Below are 27,210 nucleotides of genomic sequence, written 5' to 3' on the forward strand. Positions count from 1 at the left end.
GGCCAGAGGGTCACGAGTTCAAAGCCAGCCTCAGCAACAGTGAGACACTAAACAACTCAGTGAGACCCTGTCTCTAAATAAATAAAATACAAAATAGGGCTGGGGATGTGGCTCAGTGGTCAGGTGCCCTGAGTTCAATTCCCAGTATCAAAAAAAAAAAAGATTCTGCCCAGGAGGGGTGTGGCTCAGTGCTTAAATGTCTTTGGGTTCAATTCCTGTATTAAAAAAAAAAAAAAAGATTTCCATCATCTTAGATACAGAGATTCTACTTTTGGGAAATTATTTAAAGGAATGAATCTGAAATATGAGAAAATCATTAGACATCGATGATCCCACAACAGACCTGCTTTTCCACATCCAAAGTATATTTTCAGGCTGGGGATGTGGCTCAGTGGCAGAGCGCTTGCCTGCCTAGCATGCGTAAGGCACTGGGTTTGATCCTTCGTACCACATAAAAATTAAAAATAAAGATATTGTGTTCACCTAAAACTAAAAAATAAATATTAAGAAATAAGTACATTTTCAAATCCCCAATGTCACAAATGAAAATTTATCAGCTAGCTGTGGTGCCAGTCACTGGACGGACGGTGACGTGGCCCTGACGCTGTCTGCCGACTCTGCACAGATGGGGGGAGCCTGCCCTGGGGAGCAGCGAGGAGCCCGCTGCAGACGCAGTGTGGGAGCCAAAGAGAGTGCACAGGAGGGCCGGGAGGACAGCGTGGTGCCCCTGCTCCTGCGTGGAGGAACCGTGGATGGTTCTGTTTTTTCTCGATTTTTCAGTCTTCTCCGAGTTTTCTTGAAACATCATGTATTACTCTCAGAAGAAAACAAACCAAAAAACAGCTCCAGTTACTCTTCATTTAAAAACAAAAGTTCTCCCCAGTCTTGAAATCCCACCGAGTTCAGGCTTCAGGGTCCCCAACAACCCTTCCCCAGGGCCCCTTTAGCCATCAGGTGCTCCTTTCTGTCCTCTGGGAGTTTGGGGTCCAAAGGGGCATCGAGGGGGCCAAGTGGGACTATCACCCTCCAAGGGCTGGGGTCACCTGGGCCACCCACTAGGACTGGAGAGGCAGGGCCTTCCCTGCGTCGGGTCCAGCTCACCTGGCACCTTCTGGTTCAGGTCAATTGCTAGCCCAGGCCTCTGGGTGGCTCCACCTGGGCTGGGAGCCGCTCCTGCCCCGCCCAAACCCTCCCTCCTGCTCCTCGGGTGTCCTCCTCCAAGGTCAGATGGAGCCTGGGCACAGGGGCCTGGAAACACTTCCCTTGTGCTGGGTGAAGGGCCCTGGGGACAGGTGGGGTCCCTCTGCACCCCAAGTCCCTGAGTGTCAGGAACAGACAATTGCTGGGAATTGGCCCTGGTTTGCAGAAAACGGACAGGGGCGAGCAGAAGGAGACTGGCAAAGGTGGGGGACTCCACGCACACCTTTGGGGGGGGGGGCACGGCAGATGGAGGGCTGGGACTCAGGCTGCCCCCGTCCCATGTACACGGGGCAGTGGCCCCTGGCTTGGCCCCCTCTCCCCCTCCATCCTCCCACACATCTGTCCCTGAGGCAGCAGGGCCTCCGTGCCCCTCCCGAGCACCCCTCCGGCGGGGGTGGCCAGACCTTGACCGTTATGACGCCAAGAGAGCCGTTTGGCCGGCCTGGGGCGGGTGATGGGGAGTGTTATTGAGCAGCCCCGCAGTCTGGGTTTTGTCTGACGCAGCTGTCCATGCAGCTCCCAGGAGGAGGGAGAGCATCCAGCCACCTGGCCGTGCTTGCTGGGAACGGACGGGCGTCAGGAGCCGGGTCTGGGCCTGGGCCTCCATGGGGCCTGGAAGGGGGGAACAGCTCAGTGGGGCCCTGGGGCACCTTCCCTCCCCACACAGCTGCCATGGTCAGTGGAACAAGGACCCCATTGGCACTGTCCCCCTCCTGGACCACCACTGAGGGGCAGGAAAAGAGTTTAGGGATGGCACCCTGGGACCCCACCCCTAGGTGCAGGCCCTGTGGCCTCCCCTGCCTGGCCTCCCATGGCCCAGGCTGACGGCAGGAACAACCCACCGTGTCCTCTTAATGCTGGGGCAGTGAGGTGTAAAATGCCGTGTTTTCAAAATTCGTTATCGGCCTCGCTCGCAGGCCTCCCTGTTGGGCTGTGCGAGGAGCCGCAGGAGCAGCCTGAGACGTGACTTATGGGGACCTGGTGGGTCCCTGGCTGGGAGGAGTCTGGGAGCCGAATTCATCACTCCGGAGAGAGCCTTCCAGGGGGTTCATTAGGCTGGACGTGATAGCGCCTATCTCCCCTCAGCTGTCTTGCTCAGAGCACGCTCCTCTTATCTCTTGGCCGCACGGACTGTTCCCCTAGGAAACGCGTCCCAGGTGGCAGGGCGCCCGCCAGGGGAAGCTCCTGGGGCAGCGGGAGGGCCAGCGGGCCCGCCGGCAGGGGGCGCAGCCTGCCCGCCGAGAGCGGGGGAGGCGCCTGCAGGGCAGCCCTGCCCTTCAGGGGGACACAGGCCTGGGCAGGGCCGGCAGGGAGGGGGACCCAGGCCAGGTCCGCGGCACCGCCCGGGTCCCCTGTCCTGGGCCTGAGCACGGGCCCGCGTGGCCCTCCGCGGTGCCTTTTCACTCGTCTCTCCTTAGTTTAGAAGTTGCTTCAAGCACACAATTGACCTTTTCCCTTGGCACTTTGTAAAAGTGCCAGCGTGTCTTCCTCCTTTCCCAGTTCCCAGCCCACTCAGCAAAGATGAGCTCTAGTAACAGTTTTTGTGTGATCCTCCGGAAACTTCTATGCATGTGCAAACATATAAATAGAAGAGTGGAAAGAAAGTGGAGATGGCACATTTCTTTTCCGTTTTACCTAAACGAGCTCATTGTATGCGCACTATTCTGGAGTATCTTTTTTTTTTCTTTTTTTCTTTTTCTTTTTAAACCTCACAGCCAACCCTGGAGAGTTTCCAGCAGTTTTTTTCTCTCCATGTCATATGGAGAGCAGAGTGGGGGGAGCACAGGGAGAGCGGGCAGGGGCAGGGGCCGTGCTCTTCAGCTTCCAGGGGGCCCTGCTCCCAGCCCCCTGCCCCGGGCCACCCACCCCCACCGGTCCAGTCCTCTTGGCCTCTCAACTGGGCCGACCTCTTTGTGGTTCCCGCTGTCCCCACTGTCTTTCCTCCGCCATGGCCACTGCAGTGACCGCTGCAGCTCTTTCAACGCTCTGGCCTTGTCTTCCTGCTTCCCAGAACCTGCCCTGGCTGCCCATGACTCCGCCAGGCGGGCGCCTGACACTCAGGACCCCTGGCTGAGCAGCCCCTTCGACCTGCGGCCACCTCAGGGACAGCTGCTCCCCTTCACTCTTCTGGGTCTCTGACTCGGCTCCCAAAATAGCTGGGCACGTGGGCGCCCTGGCCTTCCCTGGCTCGAGCTGCCCTGCTGCCGGGAAGGCCTCCCCCTCCCCTGCATTTGGCCAACTCATTTGAACCCTTCAAGGCCCATCCCGAAGGTCACCTCTGCTGGGAAGCCTTCCAAAGGCCCTCAGGCCCTGCCTGGGCCGCCATGGCACCCCCAAAACTTGGCTGGCGGGAAAGGACCCCAGCCTGACTGCTCCCGGACATCTTGTCCAGCTCAGGGCTCTGCTGGGGGCTCAGGGGATTAGGTCCACGGTGGCCTCCTGGTTCTCCCTTCTCTGGACCCTGTTGCCTGCCGGTTTCCGCTGGGCACTTACCAGGGCACAGTGTACCCACCATATTGGTCCTGGGTCATTCCAACTTCATAAATTCCACTCTGAAATGCAAAGCTGCGTAAGCAGCTCACCCCAGGCCCACAGCGTCCGTCTGTCCACCCGCATTCTCCTCTGTGGCACGCCACAGCCCTCCCTTTAAGAAACCTCTGCTGGGCAGCCTGAAGAAAGACGCGTTCGTTCGACTGAATTCTGCCCTTGGGGTCTCAGTTCAGCGGCTGCCCAGCCCTTGGGGGGCAGTACAGTCTCCACAGATGTGTTCCCATCCCTGGGCTGCTGCTGAGGGGTCTCTGCCCTCCTCAGGGCCTGGGAAGGACAGTGGGGCCTGAGCTCTTAGCTGTGTGCGTCAGTGCAGGCTGGCCCAGGAGGACGGGCTTGTGTTTTGTCAAGGGATAGGGTGACGAGGTGTCCTCAGGTAGAGGAAAAAATAGGAGCTGCTGCCAGGGAGGGAAGCCTCGGGCAGGTGGAAGGGGAGCAGGCCATGCCCGGGCGGCCAGGAGGGAGGCCCTGGGCAGGTTTGCTGGAGGCAGGAAGGTCGGGCCATGTTCGGTGGACACTGGGTTTAGGTAACCTGTGGGCTTTGTAACCATCCCCAAGGACAGAAGGGGAAACAGACCTGAGCGGGGATGCCACCACTGTCCCTAGCCTGTGGCTCCACTGTCCCCAGGCCATAGGGCCACATGTGAAACATGCAGCAGCATGTGGGCCCTGGCGGGGTCCCCTCATCACGGCCTCTCATGGCCATGGCCTTCAGACTGGCCAATTATTGGACAACTGCACCCTTGAGCATGGACCTGCCATCAGGGCATGGTCCCCACTCCAGCACCCTGTTTTGCCTTTTTCCCTGGGAGATGCGGAGAAAACCCTAGAGCCTCTCCCGTCCCAGGGAAGTCACGGCAGATGTTTCTACGGAGTTGGGGCCAGGGAACGTGAGAAAAAATGCCACGATTCAGGCTGGCAAACCCCTCCCTGCCAGCTTCTGTCTTGACAGGCAGAGGCTGAGAAGAAGAGGCAGATGCAGAGGCCAGAAGGCAGCCCAGGCTTTGTTGGGGACAGTGTTCCTGGCATAGGCAGACCGAGCAGCTTGCAGAGCTGGGAAGCTCCGTGACAATTGGGGGCTCAGGGTGCCCACAGGCAGCCCACAAGCCAGTCATCACTTGGATACCCCCAAACAGGTGGCCGACTCCCCCCGCCCTTGAGGGAGGCCCAGTCACCCTAAAGGTCAGCAGGCACATTCCTGATGGTTGTGATAACAGCAGTCAGGCCCTGTGGTGACACCCGGGGCCAGCTGTTCTGCTCCCAGCTCTCCCTCCAGCCCAGCACCCCCACAGCCTTTCGGGGGTTCTCAGAGTAGGGCCGCTTTGCCCCCCCCCCCCCGCCAGATGTGCACACTGAGGTCTGGCAGAGTTCCAGTGCCCATTCCACCCCAAGCTGCCTCCAGGGAGTGCGGGTGGGACCTGGTGCTGGTCTTACAGACTCCTAACTGGGGCTAAGGCTGCCACGGCACCCGTGGGACAGGGAGTGGAGAGTTTGAGGGTTGAGTCCCTGAGGTCACAGGTGGAGGATGATCATCTCCTTTGGGTTCCCACCAAACTGGTCCTGCCCAAAGAAGCCTGGTGTTGATTAAGCACCTACTGTTTGCTCCTGTGGGACATTGCAGCTTGCTCTGGGGTCCTCCCCAATGACTTCCATAAACGGACAGACTGCAGTCCTAGAGAGCTACCCACAGCAGCCAGGGCACCGCTGACCCATGTGTCATGGCCCAGGAAGGACCAGGGGATGCTGGGTGGAGCCTGGGCATCGGGGAAGGGCAGAAGGGGGGTGCTGCGTGTGGTTCCTTATCACCTCTGCCTTGGATGAGGGGCAGGTGGAGGGGTCCCCCAGCATCTATACTTAGGGTGAAAAGGCAGGAGGACAGAGAGAGCCGGAGGGTCAGCAACTCCTCCAGGGCTCAGTAGCTGCAGGGAGCCTGTTGGGGTGGCTCCCAGCAAGAGGAAGAGAGGGGAAGCAGAGCAAGAGCCTCCTGGGTCCAGGAGAGAAGACAGCAGGTGGTGGTCAGCGGATGAGTAGTGGCCACTGGAGGAGGTGGGAGTAGACCCCACGCCTGCTCCCCAGCCACCCACATGTAGGAGAGCCATGCACATGGCGCAGGGAACTTCCTGAAGAAGGTGGTGGGGTCTGAGGGGCCTGCAGAGAGGCTGCAGAGATCCTGCCCATAGTCCAGGATCCCTGCGTTTCCAGGTTCCGGCACATTGCGGTCCTGAAGTTGCAGCTAGAAGCCCACTGGTGGCCCCAGAGGGACAGGCCTCCCTAGGACGGAACCAGCCACAACAGCTTCTATCTGCAACCTCAGAGTGGTGTCTTAATTAGTCGAGTCCTGAGATCATTGTTTACTGCTCCCCACACAGAGGGTTTATTAAAAGCCCCGCCAAGTTAAAAATACCAGCACCAGGGATGTGCAGGCCGAGGGAGCCGCTGAGACGGGCGCCCCAAACCACCAGGAAGCCAGGCAGCTCCCCTGGGGAATCCCTGCCCACGGCCTGCGGTAGCCCTCTGGCAGGCAACCCAGCAAGCACATGGGGACCGGGTGGCCACTCGCAGCTGCGCCATTGCGGCTCCTCCTGGGCCCAGTGCCAGCCCACAACCAGGCCTCACACCCTGGGTGCCTCAACCTGTCCAGGCCACGGCAGTGTGGCTGCTGACAGGCCTTCACCCCAGCCTCTGGTCAGACGCCCTCATCACAGTTCAGGGAGGACATGAGGTGCCCTGGCAGGGTGCAGGGAAGCCCCTGGGGCAGGTGGCCCTCTGCACAGCGTGGACTGGAGGGTGGACACCCAGAAGACCTTTAAAGGGAGCCTACATCGAGTGAGGTGGGGAGGTCAAGGGCACGAGCATTTAGGAGTCCACAGGAAGGCCCAGGCCCTGGAGGCCCAGGGACACCTGAGCATGTCAGGAGGGGCCAGCAAAGGCCTCATCCCTGCCCTCCCCACCTCTCCCATGCCTCCAAAGGGCTCTGGAACCTACAGGTCCCCAAGGAGAGGCCACAAAGCCAAAAGCCACAGCCCTCCTGCCTTCTCAGAAGGGTTGATGGCACCTGTGGAGGTTCCAGATGTTTGACTGTGACAGAAAGTGAATCCAGACATGCGTGAGGGCCTCCAGGACCACAGCACCCAGGCCCGGCCAGGGGCGAGAGCCCTGCAGCAGCCGTGGTTTACCCTGGTGCCATCCGTCCAAGCATCCGTCATGCACGGCTCCTTGGGCCAGGTGGTGGCCGCGGTGGGTGTGGAGGAGACTCAGGCATGCGCCGGGCCGGCCTCAGGAGCCTTCCCCCCACCTCCCAGCCCGCGGAGTGGCTCCCCATTCTCCGAGGCAGAGCATGACAGATGCTGAGTTCTGAGGAGTAAATAAAATCAATGCGAAACCACTTTGAAAGTTAAAAGCACAATTAACGCTCGTGCTGCTGCTGCGATAAGGACAGTGCCCAGAGCTTCGTACGCCTGGGCCAAGGCAACCGCTTTGTGTCGCTGGGCGGGAAGAGGACCTGCGGGACACCTCCCGAGCCCCAGGTGGCTGCGGCTCCTTGGCCCGCTTGGCCCGCAGGGATGCAGCTAACTCAATTAGACAGCATGTCGGATTGAAGGAGGTGTCGGTTCAAATCCCCGTCTCCCCACCAGACCCGGAACCCGCAGAGGAGCAGACGTGTGCTTCTCATTCAATTAATCAATTACGCCCTCGCTCAGCATCTGCAGGCTCTCGGCTCCCAAACCCCGAGGGTCCCCGTGGCCAACCCGAGACTCGCACCCCGCGCATGCGCACGATGGCGCGAGCTCCTCTACACCCTGAACCGTGGCGGACGACTCCCTCCCCGCTTCTCACCCTGGCGCAGTTTCTCTCTCCCAGCGCTGCAACTCCTGCTGCCCCTGCCGGCCCCAGCGGCCATTCCCCATCTCCACTGGATTGATATCCCTGCGGCACTGGGCTCTCCCGGCAGCCCCTGTCCTGTCGCTCTTCTCTCTTGGTGTCTGAGATTCCTGTTTCTATAGAGAGGAGGTTTGGAGGGTGTTTGGGGCATCGAGGAAGGAGCCCGCGGAAGGACAGTTGCTGGCAGCACAGGGCCGCAGGGGAACGAGGGGCAGCCTGGGTTGCGGCCCCTGCCCTTGGGTAGCTGCTGCTCCCCTCCTGAGTGCCTCCCCTGTCCTGTGCCTTACTCGCTGCTGCCTCCACCTCCTGACTAGCCGCCTCCATGGGCCCCTTCCACTGCCACGATGTCCACCTCCCGTCCCAAGCTCTCCCCCTGCCTGGCCACTGTCCTGCCCACGCTCCCCCTATGCACCAAAGTACCCTGCTCCCCTCTTCTACCTGGTCCAGGGCTCCTTCACGCCTGTCCAGGCCATGTCAGCAGGCCAGAGCCACCAGAGACCAGGTAGGGAAAATGAGGCCCAGAAAAGGGAGACGCGTTGCCCAAGACCACCTGAGGCTTGCCCCAGTCCTGACAGGAGGCCTGTGGTGTCTTTTCTGCCCATTTTTAGCTCTTGCAGATGTCACCCCCTGGCTGAGTGTAGATCTCAGCTCAGATGGTGCCGGGGGTGGGCCCGACTTCACGGCCCTGTGGGGTTCCTCCTGGTACAGGAGGCTGTGTGGGTGCGGCCACACCTGGCACTCAGCAGCTTGGGCCCTGAGGTCTGGCTCATTCACGGGCATAGCTAACTCGGGCTGCCTACGTGTGTGAAGGCCACCAGGGGAGGCAGCACAGAGGCTGTAGCCTCTGTCTGGACTTCCACCCCATCTCCAGGCAGCTCAGGTGGGCCCTGCTCCAGGTTGACACATACCCAAGGCAAGGAGGGCTGGGGGCATAAGACCTGGGCTCTAATCAGAGGCCTGGCTTTGAGGCCCAATTCTGCCACCAAGAGGATCCTGTGGCCTCAGTTTCCCCCGTGAGAGGAGGCAGTTGGCTCTAGTGATGCTCTGGGTCCTGCGGGCTCTTTTTCTTACATCACTGCAGAGCTGTCCTCCACCCTTTGTCCTGTCTGTGTCCCTAGTGACCACCTGATGGTCTTCCTCAGTTGGGAAGGAAGTCAGACCCCTGGGGTGGTCACCATGGATGGAACCCCCCTACCAAGGATGGCAACCCACCCGCTGCCTCTCCACCCAGCTCTTGGTTGCTGTTCAGGTACCTGCACTGCCCTCGACAGCAGGCCTGTGGGTGACTGGGCGCTCCTCATCCTCTGGCTTCCTTGCACCCCACCCACAGCACTGTAAATAGTCCTTTATTAAACTCTGGTTTAACCATCTTGCATGCACCATCTGTTTCCTGCTGAGCCCCTCCCTGAGTCACACAGGCCTCCCAGCCCTGGTCCTGGTCCCTGGTTAACTCAAGCTGTCATGCAGGAAGGGCTGAGGCTGGGAATGGGCCCTGAGGAGTGAGCCCCACAGTGGTGACCCTTTGGGATTGCAGGAGCCGGTTCAGGACAGTAGCAGGGCCTCAGGTGGGTGGGCCTCAAGGACCACATGACTTGTGTGGCAGCTGACTCTGAGCCTCCCTTGCTGGTGGTGCTAGAGGTTTGTCCCCATCCTCCAGCACCACCAGCACCCTCATACTGGAGAGGAAACCAGAACCAGACCCTGAGCACCTACTAAGCGCCCATTGCTGGCAGAAGCTGCCCACTCAGACTATTCTGGCCCCCTGACATCTCCATTAGGTGGGGGACGATGACAAACAGTAGCTCAGAGAGCCTGGACCATCCTCCAAGCTCCCCTGCCAACCTCACACGGGTCCTGCCCTGTGCAGAGGAGATGCTGAAAATGGCCCGCAGTACTGGGGTGCTTCTGAAGCCACTGGGAAAACAACATGTTGACAAAAGACAAACCCCAAGCCAGGTGAGGCTGTGCTAGCAAGGTCCCCTGCGTGCATGGCATGTGAGGATCGATAGTGGCCATGCTTCTGACCTCACACAGCTTAGGTTATTGCCCAGCCACTTGCAGGGGAGCAGAATTAAGTAAAATCCAGTCAGAAATGACTGCTCATCAGAGGCAGGGGAGCCACTGAAAAGAAGCTTGCCGAGGAATCAATAAGGAAGGTCTGCAGGCTGCAGGCAGATTTTCGCAGGGAGGAGTTTCTCCCCAGGGTTAAAAGACCATTTCCGGTCTCCAAGGCGCCCCAAACAAGCCAAATGCTTCTGTATCGATTCTTTGACAAAATGGTGCAATTCAATGTCACAAATACTTAGCGAGAACCTACTGTGTGCCTAATTCTGATCATGGAGTGCTGGAAGAGCGGAAATGACTGGAAAGGGCAAATCTATTCCCATCCCTGCTCCCTCCCTCCCTCCCTTCCTCCTCTTCCCTCTCCCTTCTGGCTGGGAGGCTCTTCTGGATATTCACATCAAGAAAACCTCTCTGCTTCCTGCCCCACACAGCCGGGGTAGGCAGAGGCTCGGGGAGACAGTCCCATAGCTGGTGTCATTATTAATGAGAGGGGCAGTTGCTGGGATCAGGCTGGTGGTGGCCAGAATGGGGACACAGGAATGGGCTGGAGAGCCATTGGGGAGGTGTGGAGTCCAGGCCTTGGGACCTATGTGCACAGAGGAGCGAGGCCGAGGGAGCAGGAAGTCCAAGCCTTGGCTCCAGCAAGTACAGAGTGATGGAGGTCCTGGGATGACAGATGGGAGAGAAGTTTCCCAGAGACCTCCAGGGAGAGGCCTGAGAGGAAGCAGGCTTGCACCTGGGCCCAGCTTTCAAGTAAGAAAGGCACAGAGAGCTGGATTCCAGGACAGGGAGGAAGAAGGAAAGAGAACACGAGGGGGTGGGGGAACTTGGCCAGTCCAGGGGGAGCCTCACTGCTTCCCCAAGTTCTCTGACACTGAAGCAGCAAAGAGAGGGCCATCTCTGTTCCAACTTGGCTCCGACTCCTATGACATGATTTCTTCTGTTTCCAGTCTGGGCTTTGTGATCAGACCTTGAATAGACCCTTTTAAACAAGGAAACCTGAGGCTCCTCAAAGGACTTTTTATAATTAACTTCTACAGTCTTCCTGGCAGGGTGCCACTCCCAAGATTCTAGTGACTACTTTGTCAAGTCTTTACTGTGTGACCTACAGAGAACCATTCAACCTCTCTGGGCCTCAGCATCCAGCTCTATCACTGAGCCCCAGAGATGGAACAGAGGAATGTATATTTCTGTATAGAGATCAAATTAAAACATCAGAAATTGACTACACTTGAGGTTGGGTGATAAGAAATCCTGTGTGTGTGTGTGTGTGTACGCGCACGCGCGTGTGCGCATGTGTTGAGAGAACAGGGGTCAGCTCAGGCCCGTCAGCCCCTGCTGTCCATCTCTGGCTGCAGTCTGGCTGCAGACAGCTAGGTAGGGCCTCCCGAGGTGCAGAGCGTCGCCATAGGAACGGGCTCTCAGCTCAGGAGAGCAGTTCATAGAAGCCAGGCACTTGGGGGAGGTGAAGGGGGGGTGGGTGCTCCCTCAATCCAAGTATAAGAACCGGGGTGCCCTGGTTGGGGAGTAGCTAACTGGGGGCACTGCTGCACCCCTGGGGGCCCTCCATCTGGGAAGGCTGGTCTGGGAGGTCAGCAGCCCCTGGAACCAGGAGACAAGAGGATGGCTTCTCGGGGGGCACCGTGCGACAGTGGACAGTTGCCAGGACACAGGGTCTTTCCTAGGGGACCATGGTAACCCTTAGAGAACATTTTGTGACTCATTCATTTATTCATTAATTCACTTAATCCATAATCACCTCGTGGGTAGCACTGCAGGCCACCGGCTGTGGGCGCTAGGTTGAACAAGATGCTTCTGGCCTCCCGGGGTCAGGCACGCACGTGTGCAAAACCCATTAGCAGAGGGCATGAAGGTGTGTTCAGGGAAGATGATGGTGCCCAGGGGTGACTGGGGAAAGGGCTCACGCTTCCAGTACTGGGCCAGGACCACTGTGTGCTGGTGGGTAGAGGTCAGAGGCTGTTAGGCTCTGGGCAGAGAGGAGCAGGCCTGTGTCCATCTCACCTCCTGCCCATGTCCCACTCCACTCCCTGGGGGTAAGAAACGTCTCCCTTCTTTTCAGGAGATCCGTAATGTCTCCCATATAGTAGGACATCAAGAACACTTTTCAAAGGTAATTGAATAAAACTGGTAATGCTTCCTTACAAATAAGAGAATATAGTAAAAGAACATTTTAAATTCCTCGAGAGCCATGTGTTTTCACAGCTTTAAACTTGACAGAGCTTCCTGCCAACAGGTACGGTGGGGGGGGGGAGGGCAAGCCACATGCACACACTCCCTTTTATAGACACAGGCGTGGAGATACGGCAAGGTGATGACTCTGCCAGTCACCCCAAAACTCCCAGGCTAGTCCAGGGTAAGGACCTAGGTAAGAGCTCCTCTTTCAGGCTCTGGGCTTGAGAAGACTTTTATTTATTTTTTCTGTAATAAAAGGCTCTCCTATTTCCATCGGATTCTGGGGCCCTTTACCTCTGCCTCTGACAGAAGCCATCACTGGGTGCCCCTGGGAAGGCAGGTGGGCAGCACTCCATGGGATGTGTGTGGGTGGGTTGGCTGGAGTCCAAAGACTCAGCACCAAGTCCGGGCATGACACATATGTAGGTGGACCCTGGTAGGCAAAAAAGGAGGTTTCTTGTTCTGTAGACTCTGTTTGCCAGGTCAGGGAGGTTGTAGAATGTTTAAGAATAGTTAAGACAGATTTATTTCCCAAATGATGAAAGGTTTGCATTATCCCTCAGCTTCACCTTTTGCCAATTCTGTCTTAACAATGTATACTTTTTTTTTTTTTTGAGATGGGGTCTCACTATGCTGCCCAGGCTGGCATTGAATCCCTGGGTTCAAGCGATCCTCCTGCCTCAGCCTCCAGAGTAGTGGACTACAGGCATGCCCCACCATGCCCAGCTCTCAACCTACACTCTTTTTTTTTTTTTTCCTAGCAACTGAAACCAGGGACACTCTAGCACTGAGCTGCATCTCTAGCATTTTGAGTTTTTATTTGGGGACAGGGTCTTGCTATGTTGCCTAGGCTCCAACTTACATCCTCCTGCCTCCGTATCTGAGATTATATGTGTTGGCTTCCAGGCCCAGCTTCAGCCTGCACTTTTAAAGGATCACAGGGATGCCTGTCTCTTGCCACCAGGCCTGGATGCAGCCCTTCTCCCCACCTACAAGGCCCTCCCCAACGAGCAACACTCCAGAGAACCCTTCAGCACCCTGCACTTCCCGCACAGGACAAGCCCTCCCAGGAGTGCCCAACTCCCTCCCCACTTGGGCCCAGCACCCCTTGCTCACCTCTCCCCAGTGCTCACACTCCTGAATCTCAGAGGGGTCTAAGTATTAGATTTCTGCCTTGAACTATTTGAGGCCAGGGACCACCTTGGGACCCATCCCACGTGCACCCCTGTAGAGGCCCTAGCAGAGCCCCAGGCACACAGTAGGGGCTCAGCAAACACTGACAGATGAAAGACTACATTTAAAAAGGCAAGCCCCCATTTATGGAAAATTAACTTCTGGGAATTTTTGATGAATGGAGAATCGTTGCAGTCTTTGCCAAAGCCTGCATGGACCAGCTAACTGATGAAAAGACTCCTTTTTCCTCCCTCCTGGTTGAGGGTGAATTTACCTACAAGGTGTGGGGGCGGGGTGAGGAGTCATTAATCCTCTAGAGACCCCACAAGCTCCCCACGCACCGCATGACTCAGTGGCGCCCTTTAAGAAGATTATTTGATTGATGACGTGGACAATTAGACTTGTGAACTTGACATCCCTGTCGATCGCAGTGGTGAGAGAGGAAGGGAGAGGTCTATTTTTGAATCCTATCATCGATGATGACGAGAAATGGTGGTGTTTGGGGGAGAGGGGCGACCAGCAGGCAGCACTGAACAGGGACCCAGGCCAGTGAGCGCCGCTGTCCGGTGGTTTTCATCCCGGGCTTGCTGCGGGGTCTGGAGAAGCCGAGCTCCTTCTCCCCCGCGTCACATGCAGGCCTGCGTGGGGTCTGGGGACACGTGCAAGCCCTGCCCGCCGCGGACCCTGCCCACTGCCGGCCGCCGGCCACACCCGGTCCTGGAAGCGCGGACGAGGGCCTGGGGTTGTCACGAGCCGCCCCGGGTCCCGCACACGAGGCCGCGCGGGGCGTGCGCCTCTGCGGCGCGTTCCCCGCTCGCCGCGCAAGCAACCCACTTGAGCCTGAAGAGCCTTCCCTCTGATTGAACTTGAAACCAAACCGTCATGTTCTCCCGCCTAAATGTACCCGGGCGCGCCTCTCGCTTCCCTCCAACCTCCGCCCCCGGGCCCCCTCCCCTCCGCAAAGACAGAATTTGTTTCCATAATTCCAACTTCTTCCGGGGAGGAAGAAAAATCCGAGGGGTGGCAGCTGCGCGTCTCCCTGGTGTTGGCATGTAGCCCTCATGGCCCCCAGGGTGGCCTAGCTGCCCAGCTGCAGGGCTTCGGAGGAACCCAGGGCCTGTCCACTCTCCTGTCTGCCCTGTGCTCGTCTACCCCTCCGCTGGGAGTAGGTCTGGATTCGAACCCAGCTCTGCCAGCTTTGGCCAGGGACCTCTCACAGAGCCTAAAAGGCTAGCAGGCTCATCTCTGAAGTAGGCCTGCGTCACCCCTCAGCCAGACTGCGGGGAGCTCTGATGACATGGCTCTGAGCTGGAGTCTGGATCCCAGGGAGAGGCAGAAAAAGCTGTGGCGGCTTGCTGTGAACCCTAGCTGGCACGGGTTAACTGTGTCGCCGCAGCGGGACTCCCCGCTGTAGGTAACTGGGGAGTCTGACTCTGGTCCTGCCTTGGTAAATAAGCACTCCCTTTGGGAAGAGCAGCGGAGCGGCAGAGCCCGGGAAGCCAGCGGCTTCTCTTGAAGGGAGGGAGGATGGAGACTGTATTGTGCGGTGCGTGGAGAGGGGGACACGGGCACCCACAAGACCTCATGGTACCTGGGTCTCCTGACCCTACCTGATCCCACTAGGACTGGCTCAACGGTGGCTCAGACGTCTCCAAACAACACAACCCAGTTCAGGCAGGAACAAAGCCTGTTGGCGGGAGATTCTCAGCGCTGGGGAGGGGGCGAGTCTCAGAGCAGAATGTCAAGGTGGGGGCGCAGCCCCCAACGGCCCTCCTTGCCTGCTGTCCAGACTAGCTCTTGCTCCACCCTGCCGACCTTCCCTGATCAGCAATTTTGTCTTTAATCAAGGGGGAAGTGGTCTGGAGCTGGCCCTGGCGGGGTCAGGATTTGAATGGTGGGGGGAGGGAGAGGGGAAAAGACTGGCTATAACATTTCTTTAGTTCCCTTAGAAAACTTTCACTCATGGCCAGCTTTGTTGCTGGGCTTTCTCTGGCCACTTCTGCTGGCTTTCTTCTGCCCACTGGGGGCTGTGGCTGCAGACAGAGCCCCTTGGTGTGGCAAGTGAGAAGGAGCCTGGCCCCAAGGAAGTCCAGGCCCTGTATTCTAATGTGACCCCACGGTTGGCAAGTCCAGTCGCGGTACCCGGTACCCGTGTAGTCATGTGCCGTGCTGTGGTGACTGGTGGGCTGAGCATTTCCAGAGGGGGGCTGCTGGCCTCATCCCTCTGCTCCCAGGAGTCTGAACCTAAGCCCTGGATGTGGGGAGGGGTGCGGAGAGGAGAGATTCACAGAGAGAGGAGGGGTGGCTGTTCTCCAGCCCCACGATCTGCTTGCAAACTGCAGACGCTGCTGTCTTTTCCTCAAGGGACTAGATTGGCATTTTCATTCTTTCTGTGCAGCCTTGGAGTCTGTGACAGTCCCCACCCTCCCTTCCTTAATGCTCCTAAGCTTACCCCTCTCAACGTCTGCTTGCCGCAAAGAAATCTTTGGTCTACTGAATTTGAAACTGCTTTATTGAGACCAGAGCAAACCAGCATACGCTCCCGGGCTGGTGTCAGTGGGAAGCTCTTCCCTCCCTCAGCAGACCTGCGAGGGGCTCCTGAAAAGGCCCAGGGCAGAAGGACCCTGCCTTCTCTCGGTGAGATCTCTGTAGCTGGCTGGGGCAGAAGCTGGGTCACAACTATTGGAGGAAGGACTGTAAGCACAGAGCTCCCTTGTTTACAAAATCAGAGTTCTTTATGGGGACAGGTATATCATTCTGCTTACAGACAGGGAAAGAGGGCCCAGGGCCCAGGGCCCTCAGCAGATATGGGATGAAACTGGGATTAGAGAGCAGGAGCCCATTAGCCAGGGGAGTGCCCTTTGGTGAGGATGCCCCCCCACTTCCCTCCCTTCCAAAACTGGGCAGGGCAGAGAAGGGACCTGGTAGGGAGGAGTCATTTAGATGGAGGACCCACTGGACTGCTGCTGGGGCCCCCTTCATGCTCCATGGAGTCACAACCTCTCCATGTGACTTGGGCAGGAGCCTGGGGAGCCCTCACCACTGGGCAACCCAGCTCTAAGATCTTCCACCCCTCCTTGGCTTCTAGCTGAGAAGCCAGCTCTGCCTCTTGCATAGGATAATTTTGGAGGCTGAAGACAGGGTCCTCAGGAGGAGGGAAGAGAGGAAGGAGGGTCAGGAATAACTTGGTGCTTGCAGTGCCATGGACAGAGGGGCTTCCTGGCTTGGGCCTGCCAGCTGCCCAAAAAAGTGTGTTTTTTAAAGATAATAATAATATTTCTTTATTTATTTATTTTAAAATAATGATAATTTTATTTATTATTATTTATTTTATTTATTATTTTTAAATAACAATAATAATTATTATTTTTTATTTATTATTATTTATTTTTATTTATTATTTTAAAATAATAATAATAATAATTTTTATTTATTATTATTTATTTTTATTTATTATTTTAAAATAATAATAATTATTATTTTATTTATTATTATTTATTTTTATTTATTATTTTAAAATAATAATAATTATTATTTTATTTATTATTATTTATTTTTATTTATTATTTTAAAATAATAATAATTATTTTTTATTATTTATTTTTAATTTATTATTCTAAAATAATAATTATTATTTTATTTATTATCATTTATTTTTATTTATTAGTTTAAAATAATAATTATTATTTTATTTATTATTATTATTTATTTTTATTTTAAAATAATAATTCTTATTTTATTTATTATTTATTTATTTATTATTTTAAAATAATTATCATCTTTAAAAAACACTTTTAAAAATAAAAATAATTTTAATATAATAAATAATTATAATAAACAATAAATACGAATTTTAAAATAATAATAATAATTATTATTATTAATACTGGGGATTGAATTCAGGAGTGCTTAACCACTGAGGTACAGAGCCAGCTTTCTTTCTTTCTTCTCCCTTTCCCCCCTTTTTTTCCTTTTGGTACTGGGGAAAGAGTCCAGGGGCACTCAACCACTGAGCCACTTTCCCAGCCCTTTTTTTTGCATTTTATTCAGAGACAGGGTCTGGCTGAGTTCTTTAGGACCTCTCTAAATTGCTGAGGGTGGCTTTGAACTCTTGCTTCAGCTTCCGGAGCCGCTGGGATTACAGGCATGCGCGATGGCGTCAGGCTCCCCCAGCGGCTCACGTTCTAGTCCGGGGCATTGGACACAAAGATCTGCCGGACTAGACTTAGCTTTACTGATTCGAGGAAAGACTCCATGGAAGAGAGAGGAGCCACAGAAATGCATGGGCATCTGGTGGGCACCCTGACTGTTCCTTCTAGCCTGCCCCCAAAACAAAGCCAGTAGTCCCCACCCATCTGGGTCTTCTGCTCAGAACACCAGAGAAGAGACACAAAGGGATGGGGATTCCGCTTCAGCCGCCTCAGAGCGGTTCTGAGGTCTCCACCCGAGCCATGTGCTCTCCACACACCCCTCCTTCCCCCGCAACCCCCCCACCCCTCCACCAGCTATCTTAAGGGACTGCACTGGCCCTGGGGGTTCCCACATCTCTAAGGATGGTCAGAGTGTCCTCAAACCTGCCAGTGCACCTTCAGATGGCTCTAATTCAAAGGAACTACTCCCCAGGGTTCAAAGGGGCAAAGATCCCCTCTACCCAGCACTGAGTAAGGAGAGGCTGTGAGGAGCAGGTACCAGCTCCCCAGATCTGCAGGCAAATTAAGCCTACAAAAATGGCCCCTCCAAAAATCTTGATCTCCCCAGAAAGTTAAACACCTTTAATCTCCTCTTCCCCCTCCCTCCCTATCTTTTAGAGCTGGGGATTCAGAGGGTGTGGCTGCCCCCCCTCCAGAGTGAGGGCTCCATCCCCAGTTGGAATCTAAACTGAGTTGGGGGCTGGGGGGCAGGAGGGACATTGGGGAGACCCCTCCCCAGAAGCTTTGGTGGGGGGTCAGTATCTGGCAGGGTCAGTATTCCCTACCCCCACTCCAGCAACCCCTGGCTGTAGGCTTCCCAGTGGGTCTGGAAGATTACATATTGGAAGGCTAACAACATGTGTCACTGTGGACAAAGATGAATTCAATTGTGTATGTGTTGGGAGAATTTTCATTGGGGGAGGTGTGATTGCATATTTGAATTTTTTTTAAGTGTATGACCAAGAATCTGATTTGTGGGTTTTGGGAACTGAGCATGGATGCTTATGAATATCAGGTGTGTGGCCAGCACATGTGCGCAGGAGAATCCACGTGTTTATGTTTCTGATGATTAAGACCCCCGCTGTGACGCCAGCATGTGTGTGGGTGGCTGAGACTGAATCGGAGCAGGGTGTCAGTGTGTTTACAGCGTGTTTAGGTGCGCGTGTGCTCTGCTTTTGCTTCTGCACAGAGAATGCCCAGATTTTCTGAACTTTTTATCTATTGTCTGGGCGCCTGGGACTAAGCATGCGGTGGTCTCAGTTGTTACTATTATTGACCTTGCGGTGTGTTTGGGTTGCTGTTTGTGTCTGGGTAGCGGGGTGCGTGTTGCTAAAGGGGCATCTGAATGCCCTGTCGTGCCTCTCCATGACTGGGGAAACTGAGGGCACAATAATTTTTCTGAGTGTTTTTTTGGGCGCCTGCTTGTTAATGTGCGTTTTCCACGTTGCCGTCGTGTTCGTTTGTGTTCTTCTGGGCATATAACGCAAGCCTTGAGTGCTCCGGACCCTCACAGTAAGTCTCTCGAAGTTTTGGGGTGCGTTTCTCTCTTCCGCGCGTCGAGTTTCCTCGAGCGCCTGCCGGCTTAGCCAGGCTTGGTTTCTGCAACTCGCGCTCGCTTGGCGGGCTGGCGGGCTGCGCAGGCACGCCTGCGCGCTGTCCTGTGCGTCCTGTGCGGGGGGTACCTGTGCCGGTCCAGCCCGAGAGTGCACCCGCGTGCGCGAGCGGGCTTCCAGGCTGCTGCGGTGTTGCGGGCGGCTTCGCGAGGGGCGGGGGGGTCACCGGGACTGGCCGGCGCCGGCTCCGTGCGCGCTAGGCGGGGGCGGGGGCGGGGGCCGCGGAGGGGGGGGGGAGGCGGTACGAAAAGGGCGGCGCGCGGCGGCGGCGGCAGCTTCTCGGCAGCGGCGGCGGAGAGCAGCGCGCAGCCCGGTGCAGCCCTGGCTTTCCACTCGCTGCGCGTCCGCGCCCCTTTCAGCGTCCGCAACCAGAAGCCCAGCGCAGCTCCCGGAGCCGGATCTGCGCCCGCACCGCTCCCTGGACCGCGACCCCGGCCACCCCGCGATGACCGCGACCGAAGCCCTCCTGCGCGTCCTCTTGCTCCTGCTGGCTATCGGCCACAGCACCCATGGTGAGACCCCCGGCGGCTTGGCTCGCGCCCCCTCTGGGGAAGCCTGCGATGCCCCGCTGGTTGCCCCTTGCCCCGCGCGCCTCGGGTCTCCCCAAGTCCCGCTTGTCCCACCTAACCCTAAGCCCGCGGCGCCGTGCCTGCTCGCCCTCCCCTCCATCATCGCATGCCCAGCCCGCCCCCTGGGGTCCCTGGAGTAGGGGAGGTGGAGACCCCAGCCCCTTCCCGCCTCACAGAGTGGTGCTCGGAGGGGTGTCATTGCGCTGATTGAGAAGGTATGGAAAAAAGCGGCGATGCTGGGAGGTCTTCTATAGAAATGCTCAGTGGCGCAACTTTGGGGGGTGTCCCTGCGTGCGTGTTGAGAGCAGGTCTTGGGGGGCATTTGGGGAAGTGACTTGGCCGTGGTAGCCCCCCATTCCCGTCAGGATCCCAGTCTGAGCCCCTCCTGCGTGGCGTTGCGCGTTTCTCTAGGTGAGGGGCTGCGGCACTTCTCTCTGCAGCGGCCATCTGTCTCTGGCGGCGAGAGAGTTGCCCCCTTCCCGCAGTGCCCCCCGCCCCCTCTGCGCCAGTGGTTGTGTGTGTGGGGGGCTATCTAGAAAGCTGGTTGAATAACCTCATACAGCAGGTGCCTGTTAAAGTGTCAGAATGCCTTTTAACAGTGTTAAAATTCAGCCCACTCTGCAGTATGATTGTGTGTCCCCCTTTCTGTGAAGACTGTGGGGTGGGGAAAAGGGGAAATGTGACCTGGGTGCCTGGTTTGACAGAGATGAACCTTTAAAACAACCCAGCTGCCTCACCTGGGAGCAGCCAGGTGAATCTGCCTCGGCTTTTCTAAACTGCGCACCTCAAAATCTGCCCCCCCCCCCGTTAGCCCACTGTGCAAAAATGAGGGTTTGGCTGAGCTCAAGGGTGGAGAGCACCCCCACCTCTGTCCCCAGGCCCGCTTTTAAAGGATTTGAGGTTCATTAGGTGTTTTCTTTGAGGAAAAAGAGGCGTCTGTCTGCCGTGGGAACTGGGGGGTGTTCTTTGGTGTCTTGGCTAGGAACATGGCCGAGCATTCTTTCCAAGCAGGTTCAGCCTCTTCCATCCACAGATAAGAAGTACCTACTGTGTGCCAGGCTGTTAGGACCCAAGAGGGTCGTCTGCTCCCCTGGGGGCAGTCAGTGGTCTGTTTAGAAGAAAATGGCCTTTGCCTTGGTTGCTGGGCCCTTGTGGGGTGAATTGTAACCTTTCTTGTGCCTCAGGAGCTGAATGCTTTCCGGCCTGTGACCCTAAAAATGGATTCTGCGAGGATGACAATGTTTGCAGGTAATGGAGTAGGTCCTCAGAGGCAGCTTGTGGGGGCCAGGGCAAGGTCATGGGGAATCATGGAGTCAGGCTAAAGAAAGGGGGGACATGGCCACTGTGCTGCGTCACACATCTTCCTTGCCTCTGCAGAAAACGGTTGGGGGAATAAGGAGGGGTGGAGGAATAAGGAGGGGTGGAAATTGTGGGGGCTGTGGGGGGGGGTGGAGGAAGAGAGCCCCTTGCAGGGTGAGACCACTGCGGGACACTGCGGCAAAACGCAGCTTTCCTAAGCTCTCAGGGACCCCACTGACTGTCCTTTTGCACATTCTCTGAGTTTTTCTATTCAGGTGATTGGTGTTTGCTCCTGGGACCCTCTGGCCGGGCACTATGCAGAGCCTTCCCTGTCCCCAGAGCTCTTGGGTCCACAAAAAGCAGCCTGAGTGCCCTCTCCACCCCTGCCCACCTCATATGTTCCCATCTGCCTCCCCCCCGTCCCTCCTACAGGTGCCAGCCTGGTTGGCAGGGTCCCCTGTGTGACCAGTGCGTGACCTCTCCTGGCTGTGTCAACGGACTCTGTGAGGAACCCTGGCAGTGCATCTGCAAGGATGGCTGGGACGGAAAACTCTGTGACATAGGTTGGCACTTTCCTCTGCCCACTGTTCTCCCTGCTCCCCACCTCCTGCCTCCCCTCCCGCCGCCTCCCTTCCCCCCGGCGCCTAATTCCAGCACACCTAGAGCCTTCGGTTGTAAAGACCTCTATGGCTTCCCGCTGGGGCCCAAAGCTTCCTTAAAGGTAGGGACTTTATTTTGCTCACCTTTGCACAGTTAGCATCCTAAGAAGGCTTTGGGGATGGGGGTGAGGGGGAGCTGCCTGTTGAATAAAAAGTTAAAAAATAAACAACACCACACACAGCTGAGCAGCTTGAACTGTGGACCCCAGGCAACCTGTGTAAGTCACCAAAATACAGAGATGGGGAAGGGCTGGGGTATCTCAGGGCTTAGACACCAAGAAAGTCATATGGGACACTGTAAATGCAAAACGCAAGGGACAAACAGAGAAACAGACAGGGAATGGTGAGTGGGGTTGAATCTGTAAGGAAGGGACAGGCTGCCAGCGCTCAGTGGTCCATTGTGGCAGGAAGCTGGGGGTTTGGATAGCCGAGAAGGGGTTAAAGTGCAGATTGGTGTTATCTGTTGAGTTCATTAATTCATGCCATTTTTGTCCTCCATTACCCAGAGCAATTGAGTGTTGGCTGGGGCTGCCCTTTTAGGCTGCAAAATGTTTGTCCGAACCCACTCTCATTTGGCAAAACCCTCCCCAAAGTTCCAGTGAACAAAAGTCCTCAAAAAAAATCTCCCAGCAGCATACGCAGCTGCCCCAAGGCCTGTCTCCCCAGTATTAGAAAGGCTGTGTGGCACAAATAGGGAAACTGAGGACCACAGAAGCAAAGGGGGCTCCCCCTCCCACTGTCTCTGGCCCTTAAAATCTGACCCCCATCATGGTGCAGGGCTGATCTGCAGCTGACTCACGCTCTGGCCAGCAATTCCGCAGCCCCTCGCTGCTGCTGCCGCCGCCGCCCCACTGCAGCCGCCGCAGCAGCAGTGTCGGCACCAGCAGCAGCTCTGAGCCATCTTGGGATTCAAAGGACCTTGGAAAAGCCACGGTTAAGGGTCAGAGTCAGGCTTTTAACCTAGAGCCCCCTCTCTTTGGTATCTGAACACAGAGCACCCTACAGGAGTTTTCAGACAAAATCCTCCCTCCCTCAGCACACCCCTTTCCACCAGGTTGACAGGCTGCCTGGTGGGGGGCTGGAGAGTCTGGGGTCGCATTGCAGGAATAGCCCTCTGGGTAATTACCTGCCCTCTCCCTTCTCCCCTGTTGGGCACCCAGCTGCTGCTGAGCTGGAGACCCCCAGCCTGTGCTGGGAGCAGCGTCATCGTCTGTGCTTTGGGTTGGCCTGGGGGGGGGGCTGATGCGTGAATCGCAAGGCTTGGCATTTCAGGGAGAGGAGCAGGGTCAGTCTTGGGGTGGTCACCAGCTCTTTAGCTTAAATCTAACATTCCGAGTGACCGGGGAGGCAGGAGGGAAGAATTAGGACCCTGCTGCAGAGGCTCCCCAGGCTAAGGCTCCCCGGCATTGTCCCAGAAAGATAAATCCTCCTTGTGGTTTCCTTGCACCAGGCCGGGTTCCCACCGAGAGCCCATCAACATGGCGTTCATGTTTTCCCTTGCTGACGGATTGCAGTCTCCCTTCCAGGAGGGAGGGGGTCTCGGGGGCTCTGCACACATGGAGTTAGCCAGCTCCCCACCACCACTGCCCCCGCCCACCTTCACCTGCTGTCCCTGGACAACCCTGGCTTTCGGTTTGGCAGGTGCAGCAGCCCAAATTACAGAAACCCCTCAGGGATCAGCCAGGGAGACCCCTTCCTTTTATAAGGAGGGAAACTGAGGCACAGAGTGGTGGGGAGGTGGACTTTCTGTCACTCAGCAGAAAGGGACCTGGCTTTGCCAGGGAGCTGAGGTCTCCACCAGCGCAGAGCCCCTGACCCAGGCCCTTTGTTCAGCTCATCACTAGCTTGTCGAGCCCGAATAATGAAGTGAGCATGGCAGGGGGCGTTAAAGACAGAGAGAGTGCGCTAGTGTTCATGGAAACCCGTGTGGGCAGGAGGCGCTTGGATTTTGCCGCCATCAAAAGATTCAGCCTTTTAATTCTGGACCCCCTTAATTTGGAACCTGTGAGCAGAAAGGCCATAGGCCTGTGCAGGCAGCAGTGGGGTGAATCATATGTCTTGGTGCCTGACAGGGGTCTTTGATGGAAAAGTGTGACGGGCAGGTGGTTTTCTACAAGGGTTGGGCTGGACTAGTCCCCCAAATGGTGAGGACCCCCTCTCCCAGGTATGTGTGGAGGAGACGAGCACTAAGGAATCTCAGGGGAGGGGTACCTGTTTCGGGGCTTGAGGGGGATGGAGGAAGGGGGGCAGCTGTCCTGAGCTGGACATCAGGAGCCCTGGCTTTCTGACTTGTGACCTTCTAAGCAAACCCCCACCCTCAGTTTGGGAGTCAGTATACCCTCTTACTGTGAACCCCACTTAGTAGCTACAAGCAGTCATTTGGCAGCTCAGCCGGGATCCCTGCCACACTAGCATCTGGGACAGAAGCTAAGTGGGATTTTTTTCGGTACCCCCCAGATGTCAGGGCTTGCACCTCTACTCCATGCTCCAACAATGGGACCTGCGTGGACCTCGATAGCGGCCGCTATGAGTGCTCCTGCCCCCCTGGATTCTCTGGCAAGGACTGCCAGGAGAAGGACGGACCCTGCGTGATCAATGGGTAAATACTTCTCCCCACTCTGATCAAATGATTGCTGCCTTTGAGTCTTGCTTCTCCTGAAGGCCCTTTTGGCCTGACCCTGTTGGACCTGTCACCTAAGAAAAGATGTAAGTGCCCCTAGGATCCCATGGAGAGCCACTTTAGATGTGTGTTTAGGGGGGAAGGCATCATCTTCATAATTTTTTCAAAGGATCCTGAAGGTGATTTCATATTCTCTTGGTGTTCCCAAGTCCTGATGTGTGTGAATGACAGTAGATTGGAATGGTGAACGGGACCCGAGCTGCATAATTTTCTAAAGGCAACATAATAGGAGATCAGAGTTCAGCAGGGCCAGGCTGTTTGTGAAACCCACTTAACATTGTGGCAGGCGCTTTGGGGACCTGGTGGGCTCTGCAGTTGGATTTCCTGGGATGTCTGGAGAGGGAGCCAGCGGCTGCGGGGCTGGGAAGGGACAGAGAAAGCAGTGGGCCAGCTCTGGGACTTAGCAGCCCTCACCCTTGGATGGGCCTTAGGCTGAGGCCAGGGGAGGTGGTGATGGGGGGTGGGGATCTGAATTCATTAATCCAAAGGACAGAAAGAACCCTGTCCGGGGCCTGTGCTGGGGCTTGGTTTGGGGTGTCCTTCTACAATGAGCACCTTTGACCTGCCCCTTCAGGGTGGCATAGAGTGCCCAGGAGGCCGTAGCTTTAAACAGCCATGAATGTGTCCTCCAAAGATCAGTATTCAGAAGGGTGTCAGCTGAGGGAGGTGACAGCTAGACTCCATTGCTCTCCCTTTTAGCAAGAAGGAAAAAAAAAGATGAGACATTTATAATATTTTACCCCCTCCTTGAGATTCCTTCAGAGTCCAGCTCCTGTGTGCCCCCACCCAGAGCCGCAGCAATGCTGATTCCTCGTGTTTATGGCCCCTTTCTTCCCTGGAGTTTGGCATTTATCGAATGACAAAGGGCTTGCTCCTTTAAAAGCACTTACATTAAATGCCCGTGTGCGCTTGGCTTTGAGCACAGGGCTTCAGTTTGCAAGCTGCCCTTGGGTGAATGGGCCCCTGTTAAACAGCCTGCCACAGACACCGCTGCCACCAGCCTAGACAGAACTCATTGCTTTCACTCTGAGAGTCCCCAAGGGTTTCCCTCACAATAGCCTGCAGGCCCACTCCCTCACCAGGAATAAAAATAATAATACGGGGTGGGAGTGGGGCGGGGGACACAGATGGGGCAAGGGCAGCAGAGCCCGGGAGAGTGTGAGCAATGCCCCTCCTGCTTGGTTCTGCCTCAGCAGCCCAGAGCCGGAGCTAAGGGAAGGGGCTTGCTCCAAACCTGGGCTGTCCCTAATGATTCCTCTCCCAGCCTCAGTTTCCCCACCTGTCTAGCAACTAGCCCTCGGTCCTCTGGATGAAATAACAGGTGGGAGAGGAAGTGGGCATCCTGGCATGGGAGGTCAGGTGTGTTCCAGGTTGGCATCGTTGATGGGGTGAGCTGGTGAGCCCCTTGCAGCCGGGGGTCCCATGTGCCTCCCTGGCTGGCATTCCTTCCCTCCCTCGCCTGCTGTGTGGGAGCCTCTGTCCTCTGGTCAGGTCCTGGACCTTGCAGCTGAGGAGCCTGGCCTCCCCCACCCGCCTTCGCACCCGACATCCCTGTCCTGGCCCACCCCGAGGGCCTTTACCATGTCCTGTTGTGTGTGTTGCAGTTCCCCCTGCCAGCACGGAGGCACCTGCGTGGACGATGAGGGCCGGGCCTCCCATGCCTCCTGCCTGTGCCCTCCTGGCTTCTCGGGCAACTTCTGCGAGATCGTGGCCAACAGCTGCACCCCCAACCCGTGCGAGAACGATGGCGTCTGCACTGACATAGGGGGTGACTTCCGCTGCCGCTGCCCGGCTGGGTTTATCGACAAGACCTGCAGCCGCCCGGTGACCATCTGCGCTAGCAGCCCCTGCCAGAACGGGGGCACCTGCCTGCAGCACTCCCAGGTGAGCTACGAGTGTCTGTGCAAGCCCCCGTTCACGGGTCCCACCTGCGTGAAGAAGCGCGGGGCCGGCCCCTCGCAGGTCACCCATCTGCCCAGTGGCTATGGGCTGACCTACCGCCTGACCCCTGGGGTGCACGAGCTGCCAGTGCCGCAGCCTGAGCACCGCATCCTGAAGGTGTCCATGAAAGAGCTCAACAAGAGCACCCCTCTCCTCACCGAGGGTCAGGCCATCTGCTTCACCATCCTGGGCGTGCTCACCAGCCTGGTGGTTCTGGGCACCGTGGGCATCGTCTTCCTCAACAAGTGCGAGGCCTGGGTGTCCAACCTGCGCTACAGCCACATGCTGCGCAAGAAGAAGAACCTGCTGCTGCAGTACAACAGCGGGGAAGACCTGGCGGTCAACATCATCTTCCCCGAGAAGATCGACATGGCCACCTTCAGCAAGGAGGCGGGCGAGGAGGAGATCTAAGCAGTATCCCCACAGGCCCCTCTATATTCTCGGGGTTTCGCAGAGCTCACTACATGCGGTCTGTGCTAATCTTTGTGGTGGAATTTGCTTTTTTCTGTGTGAAATCTAGTGAACGCTATGCTTACATGTATTGCTTTTGTGTTGCTGTGTGACAAGCGCAATGCCCACGGAGACTATCTCCTCTTTCTCTCTATTAATGCATGATAACGAATAATAATAAGAATTTCATCTTCAAACGAGTAAAAGAAATAAGTATGTTATTCTAAACTCTAAAAAAATATCAAAAGACAAAAAAAAAACATGGTAACAGAACCAGGGCTCTGTGAACCGACATCCCTATCCCAGGGGTCTCAGCCACAGAGTCCTTGCAGAAACCGACACGAGTGCTGTGCATGACCATCCACTGTGAAAGGGCTACAGTCTCTTTGGTTCGTTGATTCTCACACGTCACATCCGACTCGCACTCACCTCCTGCTCCGCACCGCACCCCTGAGGTCTTTCTGATTGATTTGAGATTCCACAGAGTGCAGCGGCAGTGTGTCAGGCAGAGAGAGCCCCGGGTTGACTGCTGGGGGGTCGGGACCCTGTCCCAGCCCTGCCACTAACTCGCTGTGTGATCCTTGGCGAGTCCCCACCCCAATCCCGGGCCCACACTTCTCGCCCCCCCTCCACAGAGGGGTGGCAGCACCCACCACCAAGGTCCTGACTCTAAAAAATTCAGAATTAGGAACAAGGGATGTGTACCGAAATGTGTCCTGACCCTGAGAACAGGATCTGATGAAGACTAAG

At 56.2% G+C, this 27,210-nt stretch overlaps 1 protein-coding gene across 1 annotated transcript; it reads left to right on the forward strand.

Annotated features, from left to right (window-relative positions):
* The first annotated feature begins 1,243 nt into the window (after nucleotides 1-1,243).
* On the forward strand, nucleotides 1,244-26,657 carry Dlk1 (delta like non-canonical Notch ligand 1). The gene is made up of 6 exons (XM_046426299.2): nucleotides 1,244-1,403; nucleotides 19,222-19,374; nucleotides 20,616-20,679; nucleotides 21,163-21,293; nucleotides 23,847-23,988; nucleotides 25,674-26,657. Exons 2-6 carry the CDS (start codon nucleotides 19,308-19,310, stop codon nucleotides 26,419-26,421), a joined length of 1,152 nt encoding a protein of 383 aa, XP_046282255.1. The 5' UTR covers nucleotides 1,244-1,403; nucleotides 19,222-19,307; the 3' UTR covers nucleotides 26,422-26,657.
* The last annotated feature ends 553 nt before the right edge of the window (nucleotides 26,658-27,210 follow it).

Source organism: Marmota monax, unplaced genomic scaffold, assembly GCF_021218885.2.
Source record: "Marmota monax isolate L192 unplaced genomic scaffold, Marmota_monax_Labrador192_F-V1.1 WCK01_AAM20220418_F8-fsc00183, whole genome shotgun sequence".
In the NCBI taxonomy this organism is placed as follows: Eukaryota; Metazoa; Chordata; class Mammalia; order Rodentia; family Sciuridae; genus Marmota; species Marmota monax.

Coding starts and splice junctions, on each gene's coding strand:
- Dlk1 (XM_046426299.2), top strand. CDS start 19,308: ATGACCGCGACCGAAGCCCTCCTGCGCGTCCTCTTGCTCCTGCTGGCT. Junction 19,375..20,615: donor TATCGGCCACAGCACCCATG/GTGAGACCCCCG, acceptor CTTGTGCCTCAG/GAGCTGAATGCTTTCCGGCC. Junction 21,294..23,846: donor CGGAAAACTCTGTGACATAG/GTTGGCACTTTC, acceptor GGTACCCCCCAG/ATGTCAGGGCTTGCACCTCT.